The sequence below is a fragment of the Passer domesticus genome, chromosome 10 (assembly GCF_036417665.1).
Source record: "Passer domesticus isolate bPasDom1 chromosome 10, bPasDom1.hap1, whole genome shotgun sequence".
Lineage (NCBI taxonomy): Eukaryota > Metazoa > Chordata > Aves > Passeriformes > Passeridae > Passer > Passer domesticus.
The window spans coordinates 162,814-175,316 of NC_087483.1; the positions used below are offsets into that span (position 1 = coordinate 162,814).

A 12,503-nucleotide genomic window follows, 5' to 3' on the forward strand; every position below is an offset into this window, starting at 1 on the left:
AGCCCGAGAGACCCCATCCCGTAAAGATGCCCCCCAACCAGTCTGATGTTTTCTCTTTAATGTCGCTGATCATTCCCTTCATTCGGTCAATAGATCTTCTGGCGTCCTCGGCTCTGGATGTTAAATTGAGGCAGCAGAGCCCCTCGAACTCTTCACATCGGTGATCATGGAGCAGCAATAGAAAATCTATTGCTGCTCGGTTTTGGAGAGTCGCCTGCCTTGTTATTTCTTCGTCTGCTAGGAGGTTACTTAAAGCGGCTGAGGTAAAATTTGCTTGTTTGGCTACCCAACACTCTAGGTGGGCTAATTCACCTAGAGACTTCGCAATAGACACCCACGGGAGAAACACTGTCCATGCGACACCTTCTGGCTTTGACCAATGAACAATTTGGGAGTCGCACTGTTCATTTACATCTTTAAGATCTCTTGCTACGCGGACCGAATTGTGTGCGACAATCTTCTCTTTCCAATCTTTAATTTGGGAATTGTTGGGAGCAAACAGCGTCAGCCGTCCAAATGTACACGGGCCTCCTAGAAGGCGAGAGGGGATGCCTGCCCATGCTCGGTCCCCGCAAATGAAAAATACACCGTTGGGAAGGGATCTGGGTTTATCTTCAAAGGAGAGGGAGGTGGTAATATGGGAGGTAACAGAACACCAATTCCCCGCCGCGTAGTTTTGATTTGGTTCTATGATTGGTGTAAAAGATTTTTCGTCGCGGTCGTGGAAAGGGAAAAATTCAACACACAAATTTGCTGATGCGGAGCCGAGCAATTTAAATTCAGTGGGGTCAGATTTAGATATGTTCAATTTGGACATTAGCCTCCTCCAGATTAAATTGGGATTGGGACCAGAGGGACGGAGAACTTTATTTTGGGAAAGGGGTTTAAGGGAGGAGTAAAGGGGCTCGGGAAACTCCTTTGGAGGAAGCGGGATCCCCACAAGGCAGGTCGACAAGGGGTCTGCTGCCGAGGCGGTGGTGAGGCACAAATGATCCCTGCCGAGGGCGCTAGCGAGCATTCTCCAAACGTTTTGCTTAGGTTGAGGGACAATCCATGGGCTCGCGATGGCAAAAAGGTTCCAGAGAATGATCAGCTCGATGTGGGTTATGGGGATGGGCATTCTCGGGCTTTCTGAAAAGAACAAGACAAAAAGTCATAAAGGTAACATATCAGGAATGGTTCTGCTCCGGGAGGTCTAAACCTCCTTCAAAAGGTCTCTTTTTTCTCCTCCAACAGGCTTCTTCGACCTGTGCCGCTTTCTTAGTTGGAACTTGACTGGAGGCGGTGTATGGCCTGACCCATTTGGAAGGGACCCACTTTGGACCCGAGGGAGTGGAAACGCAAGCGTATCCCCTCCCCCAGGTGACAAGGTCAAAGGGTGCTTCTGTCCTCCAGGTCTCGGGGTCCTTGACGAGAACTGGAGGCTTCTCTTTCGGCTGCAGTTGTTGGTGTTGCCCGAAGCGCCGAACAATTGGTGGATTTAGGTTCTCGAAAGAGCAGTTTAAGAAATTGATCGTAAAAAGGGCCCTGGCAAGGCGGACCTGGGGGGACTCCATCTTCATTGCCTCACGTTGTTGTTGAAGGACCCTTTTGAGGCTCTGATGGGTCCGTTCCACTACAGCTTGACCCGTTGGGGAATAGGGGATGCCGGTTTTATGCTCTATTCCCCATTGCTGCAGGAAGTTGCGCAGTTCCCTGGACTTGTATGCTGGGCCATTGTCAGTTTTTAATATTTTTGGAACGCCCAGCGTGGAGAAGGCTAGAAGTAGGTGTTTCTTGGTGTCATTTGCCTTCTCCCCTGTGTGGGCGGAGGCAAAAACCGCGCCGGAAAAGGTATCTACTGATACATGGACAAACTTCAGCTTACCAAACTCGGGGATGTGGGTAACATCAGACTGCCACACCTCGCAACTCGCCAATCCTCGGGGGTTAGCCCCCGTGTTGACAGACGGGAGCTGGAAGGATTGACAGTGGGGGCACGTGGCCACAATGGCCTTGGCCTGGTCACGGCTAAGTTGGAACTGCCTGACCAGACCCGGCGCATTCTGATGGTAGAGCTGGTGGCTGATCTTAGCCTGGCGGAACACGTCTGGGAGCGGGGCCACCTGCACAGGGGCAGCGAGGGCATCCGCCCTCCTGTTCCCCTCAGCAATGAACCCTGGCAGGTTAGTGTGGGACCGCACATGCATCACATAAAATGGTTGCTCTCGGTGAGAGACTAATTTTATTAATTTGGTGAGCAACTGATAGAGGGCTATGTTGGACACCTCCTGCAGAATCGCTTGTTCTGAATGGGCAACTACGCCTGCTACATAAGCGGAATCAGTGACCAAATTGAATGGTCCAGGGAACTTCTCAAAAGCCCTGACAACAGCATCCAACTCAGCTACTTGAGGTGATCCTTCTACCTCTTTGATGTCAGCTTCCCACCGCTGAGTCTGCGGATCCCGCCAAGTCATAACTGACTCGTGGGATGCGCCGGATGCGTCAGTGAAAACGGTCAGAGCCTTTAGAGGAGTTCTACTCTGAACCTGCTGAAGAGATAATTTAAACTGGACTTCCGAATTAAAAATTTTGTGAGCCGGCCGATGAATAGAAATCTGACCGGTGTAGCTGTCCAGAGCGAACTGCAGGGCCTCATTCTCTTGGAGAAGGTGTTCCAACATAGCTTTTGAAAAGTGGGCCGAATCTAATTTTAGTGGAATATGAATGCATGTGAAGTCCACACCTGCCAGCTCCCTGATCCGAAGGCGAGCCTTACGAATCAGTTCCGCCACCAGCTCTTGTGGCCTCGTCATCCTTTTGGACCTTTGGTGACTAAGGAACACCCACTCTATAATCAAGAGAGTGTCCCTAGCCCCCTGGTCCTTTTTGGTGTTCTTGATGTCTTCCCACTGGAAGGTCATCCCATGGAGGTGTGGCAATTTCCCGAGAATAATGAATTTGAAGGGCAGGCTCGGCTGGTAACGATGGGCCTGCCTCTCTGAGATGGACTTTTGGATCTTTTCCAATGCAGCTTGCGCTTCTTGGGTGAGCGACCTAGGAGAACTAAGCTCCTCTCCCCCTTTCAATAAATTGAAAAGGGGGGCCAGGTCTTCGGTGGGAATGCCTAGCCAAGGTCTTACCAATTCAAAGACCCACACAGCTGTTGGGCGTCGGAAAGCGTTCGAATGGAATTCCGAATTGTAATTTTTTGTGGTGTGATAGTTGTTTTGCTATAACCAGAATACAATGACCAATCTAAATTTTTGAGAGGAGGGAATAACACGTAACAAACATCTCGGACCTCCAGTGGGAATAAACTGAGGGTTGAACCCTGACCTCTGGTCCAATCATTCAGTGTCCAAGACAGAAGGGTCTGGATGGAAGGGTATGGACACCGAATAACAGACAGCAACCAGGGAGGGATTAGGAGAGATAAACCGTAGGGAAAGGGAGTGGAAAAGTGCAACTGACGGGACAATCAAGAAGAGGGAGAGAGAGAGAGCCCGGGCAGAACCATAAACAGGAATGGGGGGGTACAGGAATAAACCAACTTAAAACTAATGCACCCCAACATAGCAGCTTTAAAAAAAAAAAATAATCTTTTTTTATCCTTTTCGTATGAAGTTTTGGTTACAAAGAAATTTTATTTTACACAGTAATATTTAGCAAAGACATTAAATAACAGATGCTTTTAAGATGCCAAATGTGGGAACTGCAGCAAATTCCTCCCTGACTGACATTCATGAGTGCCTGCTCTCAGGGAGGAATCAGAAGGTCCTGTCCAGTGGGTGGGAGCAGATGTATGCCCTCTTCTCCAGGATCTGCTTTCCAGCTTTTTTAATGGAATCATCCAGGTTTGCATCTGCGTCTGTGGAGAAAGAGAGAAAAGTCAACTAAGGGACCACAAAGAGCTGTTGTAAATTTCTTTCAGGAAGTGTTTTGGAACACAAATGCAAGAGTGTGAGAGCCAGGAAGAAACTGAACATTCTCTTCTGAAAAAGATTGGTTATTACAGACTGAGCTTCAGAGACCCAATGCCCAACTGGTCAGTACTTCCCAAAGAGTCCAAATTCCTCATTTCTATCAGCTACTTGTCAGGAGAAATACAGATATTATATTCCTCAATAAAGAACCCTGGCAGCTGGCTTGAGCTATGAAGCGAAGAGACTCTTTTCAACAGGTTCCAGCTCTGCTGCTTGTTTCAATTAAAAGCGGAGCCAAACTCTTCTGTTGGTCACATCAAACCAACATAAGTTTCAGGAATCTGTGAAAGACCTAAGAGTGTGATAACCTAACATTATTTCATTTTATAATACTTACAGTCTTCTAATTCAGCCATGGGATAATTAGGCCATCACTGACTATATCAAATAACTGGAAGAAGCACTGGAAAAGAAGTTTTTTTACAACTAAGTTTTAAAATCTAATGAATGAATTTCATAACAAAAACCATGTAGTAAGAATACAGAAATTTAAACATGTCAAGCTCTTTGATGATGGAGCCCTGAACCCCAGTCATGTGCAGTGCAGCCTCAGCTCTCCCTTTGAGGCCAGAGAACTGCCAAGGCTCAGGGCTGGGATGAGCCTTCGCCCAGAAGCGGCTCCAAGACTAATTGGGAATCAATCCAGAGCAGGGCTCACACAAAGAGCAAAGTCTCAAGGCCAAAGCCAAACCTTCATCACGTTGGATTTGTTTTCACACTGATCTGGAGCAAATTTTTCTTGTGCTGCAACACCACTGTTACCATGAAATTTACACGGGCTACTAAATAAGCACTGTCCTGTCCTGTCCTGAACTGTGCTGCCCAAATACTGTGGAGAACTTGCTCTGCCTCTCCCCGTGCCCCTGGGGCTGCTCTTGGCCAGGCAGCCTCAGTGGGAGCCAGCACTGGCTGCAGCCCCAGCGGGGCCCCCAGGACAAGGCCCAGCAATTGAGAGGCCAATGGAAGCACTGGGCAGCAGCAGAACCCTCAGCAGAGTTATTTGGATAACCATGGACTGGCCACAGCTTCACTGCAGCATGATTCCCAGTCAGGCTACCAATGCCAGGAGTAGAGTTATAAGAAAACTGTGAAGAAAAATCAACAACTGACCGTCTGAGCTCGTACAGCTTGCGAATGCCAAGATAGCAGCCTATCAGCACAAGTGGCACAGTGAACACTGTCACCACTGTGCCTATCATGCAGGTCCTATGCACATCCTCGGGACAGACAATTCTTGGGAAGCGCACTGGATCCGGGGCATATATTCCTGTTTCATTGATAATATCTGTGGGAGCAATTGAGAGCATGAGCTCGTGCTGTGCTGCACTGCTGAGCTGGCAGCACGGTGGATACGGGCAGGACGTTCTCTGTTTCCCCCAGAGCTGGGGCCTGCAGGCACCTTGCCGGCCCTTGGCACAGGCTGTGCCAGCCAACAAAGCCCAGCAGGCCGGGAGGAGAGCCCGGGGGCAGCGCAGCTGCTTGGGCAGTGGCTGCTGCCAGGGACACGCGCCAAAGCCATCCCTGAGCAGCCACTGCCACCCCTGGCCCTCCCTGCCCCGTGACAGCTCCCCCAGCCCCAGGGGACAGGCTCAGACCCCGTCAGGAGGCATGGGAGCCTTGCACTCCCCCTCTGCCCTTTCCCCACCATGGCCACGCTGTGCAGCTGCTCCCAGGTTTTGGGACGTGTCTCCCATGGAAGGGGCCCAGCAGGAATGCTGAGCCTGGCTGAGCCTGGCACAGCAATCACCTTCTGTGGCACTGTCTGGCATCTCCTCCCTTTGTGCATCGGTGGCTGGCACTGGGCCATCACTTCCTCCAGGAAGTTCTGCCTTCCGCAAATGTTTTCGGTCCACATCTGGAGAAAGGAAAAAGGACAGCTGGATCTGGTGGAAGCATTCCCCATTAGGGTGGTGGCATCTTCAGGAAACTGCACTTGTCAAAGATATGGATAAGTATCAGGGAAAGGCCAAGGCCCTTGGGGCTGCTCCAGGGCCCTCCCATCTCCAAATAGTTGCTTCTCCGGATCTACCCAGAGACCAGGAAATTGCAGGGGATCTCAGGGTGTGCATGCCCTTTGGTGCAGTTTGGGCTGCCTGTCAGCTGATGCCAAATGCCTTCCTGCAGAGGCTGGGCAGATGCTGCAGCCAGGCCAGGCTGGGAAACAGCCCTGCAGGGCATCAAAGCAGCAGCAGCAGCAGCAGCATGGGGCAGCGAGGCTGCCATGGATCCCTTCCCACTGTGCCGGGCACGGCGTGTCCAGATGTGCAGCCAAAGCCCCCGGCTGCTGAGTCCCAGGGGAAGACTGAGGGAAATGCACCAACCACGTTGTCTCTCCAGTTCAGTCAAGATTTGGTCTGCTTGTTTGGATTCCTCCAGGGACTTACCCTGTTTTGTAGGTTTTTTCCTCCCTCTCAGAGGACCTTAAGAGAAAGTATTTCCATTTCTCCAGAAACGGATTCCACAGAACCAGGACTCAGCCTGTGGCATCAGCAGGGACACACTACTCACCCCTGCCATGGGAGCTGGGCTTGTGTGCAGCAACCAGACCTGGAGCTTGAAAAGTCCTCCCTGCAGACACACCTGCAACTCAAGAGCCACACAAGCTGCTGTCACCTGTTTCCTGACAGTTTGTCAATGATTATTCTCTGAGGGGAAGTTGAGAACTTACCTGCAGAGGTTACCAAGGGTTCCAAACCATCTTCCATCCCAGCTGCTGGAAAAGCTATCCCAGCACCCTCACCTAGAAAGGGAGCATAGATCAGACCCATTTCCATGGTGTGGTGGGGTGCCCCTCTGCTTTTGGGAACTGGGCACTGCAAGGGGGTCGGGTAAGGCCGTGGGAGCCAGATGTCAGTGGACAAGGCCAAAGCTGCACAGGGGCCTGGGGAGCTCTGGACTGGCTCTGGTCACACTCCACCCTCTTTGCAAGCCCTGTGCAGCATCCCTGGAGGGGCAGGCACTGATACACAGCAGCAGAGAGGGCAGCTGAAGCCTCAGCAGGGCTCAGGCCCAGAGGCACAGCAATTACCTCCTGGGCCTGTGCCTGGCATCGCCTCCCATCCTGCAGCAGAGGCTGCCATGGAGCCACTGCTTCCTCCGGGAAACTCAGTCTTCAGCACAGCCTTTGGTTTCATCTCTGCAGAAAGAAAAAGGAACATTTGGATTAGGTGCAGATGTTCCCGTCTCTGGGAGTTGGAATCTTCAGGAGACAATACTGGTTAAATTGATGGATAAGGATCTGGAAATCATAAAAACTTTTGGGATTGGACAGGGCACTCTCTTGTCCAAACAGCTGCCATTCCTGATCTGCCTGGAGACTGGGAAATTGCAGGGCATGTCAGGCCACCAATGGTGCAGTTTGGGCAGCCTGTCAGCTGATGCCAAATGCCTTCATGCAGGGGCTGGGCAGATGTTGCAGCCAGGCCAGGCTGGGAAACAGCCCTGCAGGGCGTGGAAGCAGCAGCAGCAGCAGGGCAGCGAGGCTGCCATGGATCCCTTCCCACTGTGCCAGGCACGGCGTGTCCAGATGTGCAGCCAAAGCCCCCGGCTGCTGAGTCCCAGGGGAAGCATGAGGGAAATGCACCCACCACGACGTCTCTCCAGGTCACTCAGCATCTTGTCCAGAAGCTTGGCTGCCTCCAGCGACTTGCTGTCTCCTGCGTCTTGGTTCTTCCATCTAGGAAGACCTTAATGGAAAGTGATTCAATTTCTCCATCAGGCTGGAGTGGCAGTGAGGGCACCTGGGTTCTTGGTGCCCTCCAAGGCACTCCCTCAGCCCTGCCTCCCACTCAGGAGCAGGAGCAGAGGGAGCACGTGCCTGCAGTGGCCCCACACTGGGATGGAAGCAGCCCCTTGCGGGGCAGTCAGGGCAGAAAGGACTCCCTGGAGCTGCCAGCAGCTGTAAAGCCAGCCCCGGGCAGGGCCAGGGCTTGGCAGTGGCAGCAGGAGCAGCTCAGGCTCCCTGGGGCCAGCAAAGGAGCTGCCAAAGGCTCAGCCCCGGGGCACAACCCAGGGCCTGGCCCCTTCCCTCTCTGCTCTTCTCCCTGGCTGCACAGAGCACATGAAAGGACACACTGACATTCCACATGGGAGGAAGATGGACAGCTAAATGCTCCTTCCTCCCACTGACAGCAATCCTGTGGGATCACTCAGGGCCTCAGTGTGGATCCGCCCAAATTTTTCAGATTCTTTCAAGATTATGTTAAGGGAAATGGCGTTTAACTGAGCTCTTGCCGCATGGACACTGATTTTTTTCTCTGGAAAGGCACACGGAAAACTTGCCTCCAGCATCCTCCAGGGGTTTCAAGCCATCATCTGATAGGGCATCCAGATTATCCATGTCAGTATCCCAATCTAGAAGGGAACAATCATCAGAACCATTTCCATGGTGTTCTGGGATCCCCCTCTGCCTTAGAGTACTGGGCACTGCAGGGGGGTCAGTTAAGGCTGTGGGAGCGAGATGTCAGTGGACAAGGCCAAAGCTGCACAGGGGCCTGGGGAGCTCTGGGCTGGCTCCTGGCCACTCTCCACCCTCTTTGCAGGCCCTGTGCAACATCCCTGGATGGGTGGCTGGAGCAGTCCAGGACCCGTTGGGGCTCTCTCCCTTCCCACAGAGGAAACCCTCCCTAATGCCCTGGGCAAAGGCATTCCCAGCGCTTCCCGGGGAGCAGGGAGCGCTGTGCCGGGAAAGGGGAGCCAGGCTGCCGGCTCACCTGCTCCCCGCGCTTGCAGCGGAGCAGCCTGGGCAGCCCTGGCAGGCAGGGCCACGGCCAGGAGCAGCAGAAGGAAGAGGCGCAGAGCAAGGGCCATGCTGCCTTGCCCTCTGCCAGTCCTGCAGCTCTTGCTGCCACCGCTGTCCTGACACCACTGTCCCAACGTCAGCACCGCTGCTGCCACCGCCGCTGCTGCCGCAACAGTTGTGCTCAAGGACTGACTGCTGGCTCCTTGTGCTGCTCTGCAACCATGGGGCTCTGGCACCTCTGTGACGTCAGGGCCTGCTGTGACCTCATGGCCTTAGCTGTACCCTCAGCGTGTGCCCCCAGCTGTATGTATGGACTGCCCCGAATGTAAATGTTTTGCTTCATCAATGAGCCATTGCTCAGCAAAATTATTATATTTCCTGCTGACATTGCTGGTCACGCTGTGTTGCTGGAGATGGTCTTGATTGTTTTACGGTTTTCCTGGGCATGCCCCTGAAAGAGCTCCAGGCCTAGATGATGCCACAGAAGGAAATGTGCCCTCAGCCCAGGGACGCTCAGCATGGGCTCCCCCATCCCCTCGGGGCCCCGCCGCTGGGCACAGCAGCCCCTGCCTGGCTCCTGCCTGCCCACACCGTGGCCATCCACGGCTGCTCCTGGGCATGGAACTCAGCCACTGCTGGTGCTGGGTGGGCTTTGCTGGTGCTACCACCTGGACACTGGGCTGACAGCTCCATCACGTTATTGCATCAGAAGATCTGGACCAAGCCCTGCCCTGGAATAGGTGGTGTGGGATTGAGGCTCTTTCATTGTCTTTTGGAGGCCTGGTCTGAGCATTTGGGGCATGCAGGAGTGGGATGTGCTGGTCCTAGGTGGGTATGGAAGGTGCTAAACTGGTTCTGGGTTGCTCCACAGGTGGGGATGGACTGGGAGAGTGTGGAGGCATCTTGAAGATCCCCATGGGTAGCAGAGGCAGCTCAGGGATTCCTGTAGGGAGTGGAGGTGGCACTGGGATTTCCACTGCAATTTCCACAGGGATTGATTGATTGATTTCCTCCTCGAGGCCAGCTGCTCTGGGATTGTCCTCTGAGGGCTTTTGATGGGGCTGCCCAGGTTCTTATCACTGCTGGAGGAGCTACTCAAGTTATCTGGGAGTGAGATCCAGCCACTGTCCTTCAGCTGCAGTCCAGAGGCGCTCCTGTGGAGAGAGGAGGTGGCTGAGGCCCCAGCTGCCAGTGGCACACAGGGACCCTCGTACACAGCAGGGCCCAGAGCTGGCAAGGCTCCCCAGCACGGCTGGAGCTGCTGGCACAGCTGGGCCCAGCTGGACAGCTGCCCCTCAAGGCCCCGGCCAGCAGGGCACGGCTCTGGGCAGGGTCCCTGGCCTGGAGCGGGCCCCAGAGCACCTCTGCCTTTCAAGGGCAATCTCGGCCCTGCTCTTTCTCCTCCCCACCTCCCTCTGCCTCTGCCCCATGCCCCTGGAGCTGCTCTTGGCCAGGCAGCCTCAGTGAGAGCCAGCACTGACTGCTGCCCCAATGGGTCCCCAGGACAAGGCCCATCAATTGAGAGGCCAATGGAAGCTCTGGGCAGCAGCAGAACCCTCAGCAGAGATATTTGGACAACCATGGACTGGCCACAACTCCACTGCAGCCTCACTAGTAATGTTCCCTGACTATGAGCAGCCTTTAAAAAGATAGAGAGGACAGATCAGCAACAACTTACTGTTTCTCTTCCTTCCACCACCGAAACCCAACATTGCACAGCACCATGGAAAGTGGCACAGTGAACAGTGTCACCACCGTGCCTATCATGCAGGACCTGCGCACGTCCTGAGGGCAGACAATTCTTGCATTGTTCCGTGGATTCCAGGCGTTTGTGTCTGACTTGCCAAGCACTTCTGTGGGAGCAATGGGGAGCGTGAGCCCGTGCTGTGCTGCACTGCTGAGCTGGCAGCACGGTGGATATGGGCAGGACGTTCTCTGTTTCCCCCAGAGCTGGGGCCTGCAGGCACCTTGCCGGCCCTTGGCACAGGCTGTGCCAGCCAACAAAGCCCAGCAGGCCGGGAGGAGAGCCCGGGGGCAGCGCAGCTGCTTGGGCAGTGGCTGCTGCCAGGGACACGGGCCAAAGCCATCCCTGAGCAGCCACTGCCACCCCTGGCCCTCCCTGCCCCGTGACAGCTCCCCCAGCCCCAGGGGACAGAGTCAGGCCCTCTCAGGAGACACTGGAGCTATCACCTGCTGTGCCAGTGCCTGGAGCCGCCTGTTCTCCTGCAGAAGAGGCTGCCACTGAGCCACTGCTTCTTCCTGGAACAGCCACCTTCTGTGCCAAGTTTAGGGTCATCACTTGAGAAAGAAAAGGGACAGATGGATCAGATGGGACGGTTCCCCATCGGGGAGGTGCCATCTTCAGAAGGTAACACTGGTGAAAGTCATGGACAAGGATCACGAAATCAGATGAGCTTTTGGGATTGGACAGGACCCTCCCTTCTCCAAACCACCACCTTTTGTGATCTGCCTGGAGACTGGGAAGTTGCTGGGGATCTCAGGGTGGGCATGGCCCATGGTGCAGTTTGGGCTCCCTGTCAGCAGATGCCAAATGCCTTCCTGCAGGGGCTGGGCAGAAGCTGCAGCCAGGCCAGGCTGGGAAGCAGCCCTGCAGAGCGTGAAAGCAGCAGCAGCAGCGGGGCAGCGAGGCTGCCATGGATCCCTTCCCGCTGTGCCGGGCACGGCGTGTCCAGGTGTGCAGCCAAAGGCCCTGGCTGCTGAGTCCCAGGGGAAGCATGAGGGAAATGCACCCACCACAGCATCTGTCCAGGTCACTCAGCATCTGGCCCAGATGTTTTGCTGACTCCAGGAACTTACTGTCTCCTCTTTGGTACTGCCTGTTGGAGGACATTAAAAGTACTTCCAGTTCATGTGGATGGATCCCACAAAAATAGGACTCAGCCTGCGGTGTCAGCAGGGACACACTACTCACCCCTGCCATGGGAGCTGGGATTGTGTGCAGCATCCAGCCGTGGGGCTTGAAAAGTCCTCCCTGCAGACACACCTGTAACAGCCAGAGAAGCTTCTGTCACCTTGTTCTTCCAGGCTTACAATAATTTTTCTCTGAGGGAAACTGGTGAACTAACCTGCAGAAATTCCCAAGGGCTCCAAATCATCTTCCATCCCCGCTCCTGGAGAAGCCATCCCAGCACCCTCACCTAGAAGGGAGCACAGATCAGAAGTGTTTCCATGGTGTACTGGAATCTCCTTCTGCCTTAGGGATCTGGGCACTGAAAGGGAGGGAAATGCACTGACCAAGGGAGGGAAATGCACTGACCATGGCATCTCACCTGTGCACTCATCATCTGGTCCAGATGTTTGGCTGCCTCCAGGGATGTTTTGTCTTCTGTGTCTTGGGTCTTGTCTCTTCGAGGACATTAGAGAAAGGTAGTTCCTCTTCACGAGGATGGGTCGGATAAGGCCATGGGAGCCAGACGTCAATGACCATGACCAAAGCAGTACCAGGGGCTGGGGAGCTGTGGCCTTGCCCCGGTCACTCTCCGCACTATTTCCTAGCTCTGTGGAACATCCTTGGAGTGGAAACTGAGGAAGACCCAGGCCCCTGGGGTCTCCCTCCCTCCCACAGAGGAACCCTTCCCCAAAGCCCTGTCAAAACCATCCCCTGCGCTTCCCGGGGAGCAGGGAGCACTGTGCCGGGAAAGGGGAGCCAGGCTGCCGGCTCACCTGCTCGCCGCGCTTGCAGCGGAGCAACCTGGGCAGCCCTGGCAGGCAGGGCCACGGCCAGGAGCAGCAGAAGGAAGAGGCGCAGAGCAAGGGCCATGCTGCCTTGCCCT

At 54.4% G+C, this 12,503-nt stretch overlaps 1 protein-coding gene and 2 long non-coding RNA genes across 5 annotated transcripts in view; all 3 read right to left on the reverse strand.

Moving 5' to 3' along the window:
* LOC135308414 (uncharacterized) overlaps window positions 1-8,485 on the reverse strand; it is a 104,296-nt gene extending 95,811 nt beyond the window's left edge. The window contains exons 1-10 of one of the 3 annotated variants that reach the window (XM_064433323.1): window positions 8,250-8,485; window positions 7,556-7,654; window positions 6,997-7,104; window positions 6,637-6,708; window positions 6,477-6,548; window positions 6,353-6,388; window positions 5,716-5,823; window positions 5,079-5,253; window positions 4,306-4,371; window positions 3,610-3,853 (exon numbers count right to left, since the gene is read on the reverse strand). In XM_064433323.1, the coding sequence (XP_064289393.1) occupies window positions 4,347-4,371; window positions 5,079-5,253; window positions 5,716-5,823; window positions 6,353-6,388; window positions 6,477-6,548; window positions 6,637-6,708; window positions 6,997-7,104; window positions 7,556-7,654; window positions 8,250-8,307 (753 nt within the window). In that variant the 5' untranslated portion in view covers window positions 8,308-8,485 and the 3' untranslated portion in view covers window positions 3,610-3,853; window positions 4,306-4,346. Of the gene's footprint in view, window positions 1-3,609; window positions 3,854-4,305; window positions 4,372-5,078; window positions 5,254-5,715; window positions 5,824-6,352; window positions 6,389-6,476; window positions 6,549-6,636; window positions 6,709-6,996; window positions 7,105-7,555; window positions 7,655-8,249 lie in introns of those variants that run through there. The other 2 variants (XM_064433325.1, XM_064433324.1) reach the window with 2 other exon arrangements.
* Window positions 8,486-9,343: 858 nt separating this feature from the next.
* LOC135309368 (uncharacterized) lies at window positions 9,344-11,167 on the reverse strand. Its single transcript, XR_010369643.1, has 3 exons — window positions 10,900-11,167; window positions 10,388-10,562; window positions 9,344-9,863 (listed from the first exon to the last, which is right to left on the reverse strand). It is a non-coding gene; the product is annotated as an uncharacterized LOC135309368 (long non-coding RNA).
* A 346-nt stretch (window positions 11,168-11,513) lies between these two features.
* LOC135309316 (uncharacterized) lies at window positions 11,514-12,189 on the reverse strand. The gene is made up of 3 exons (XR_010369638.1): window positions 12,000-12,189; window positions 11,796-11,867; window positions 11,514-11,713 (listed from the first exon to the last, which is right to left on the reverse strand). It is a non-coding gene; the product is annotated as an uncharacterized LOC135309316 (long non-coding RNA).
* Between the last annotated feature and the right edge of the window lie 314 nt (window positions 12,190-12,503).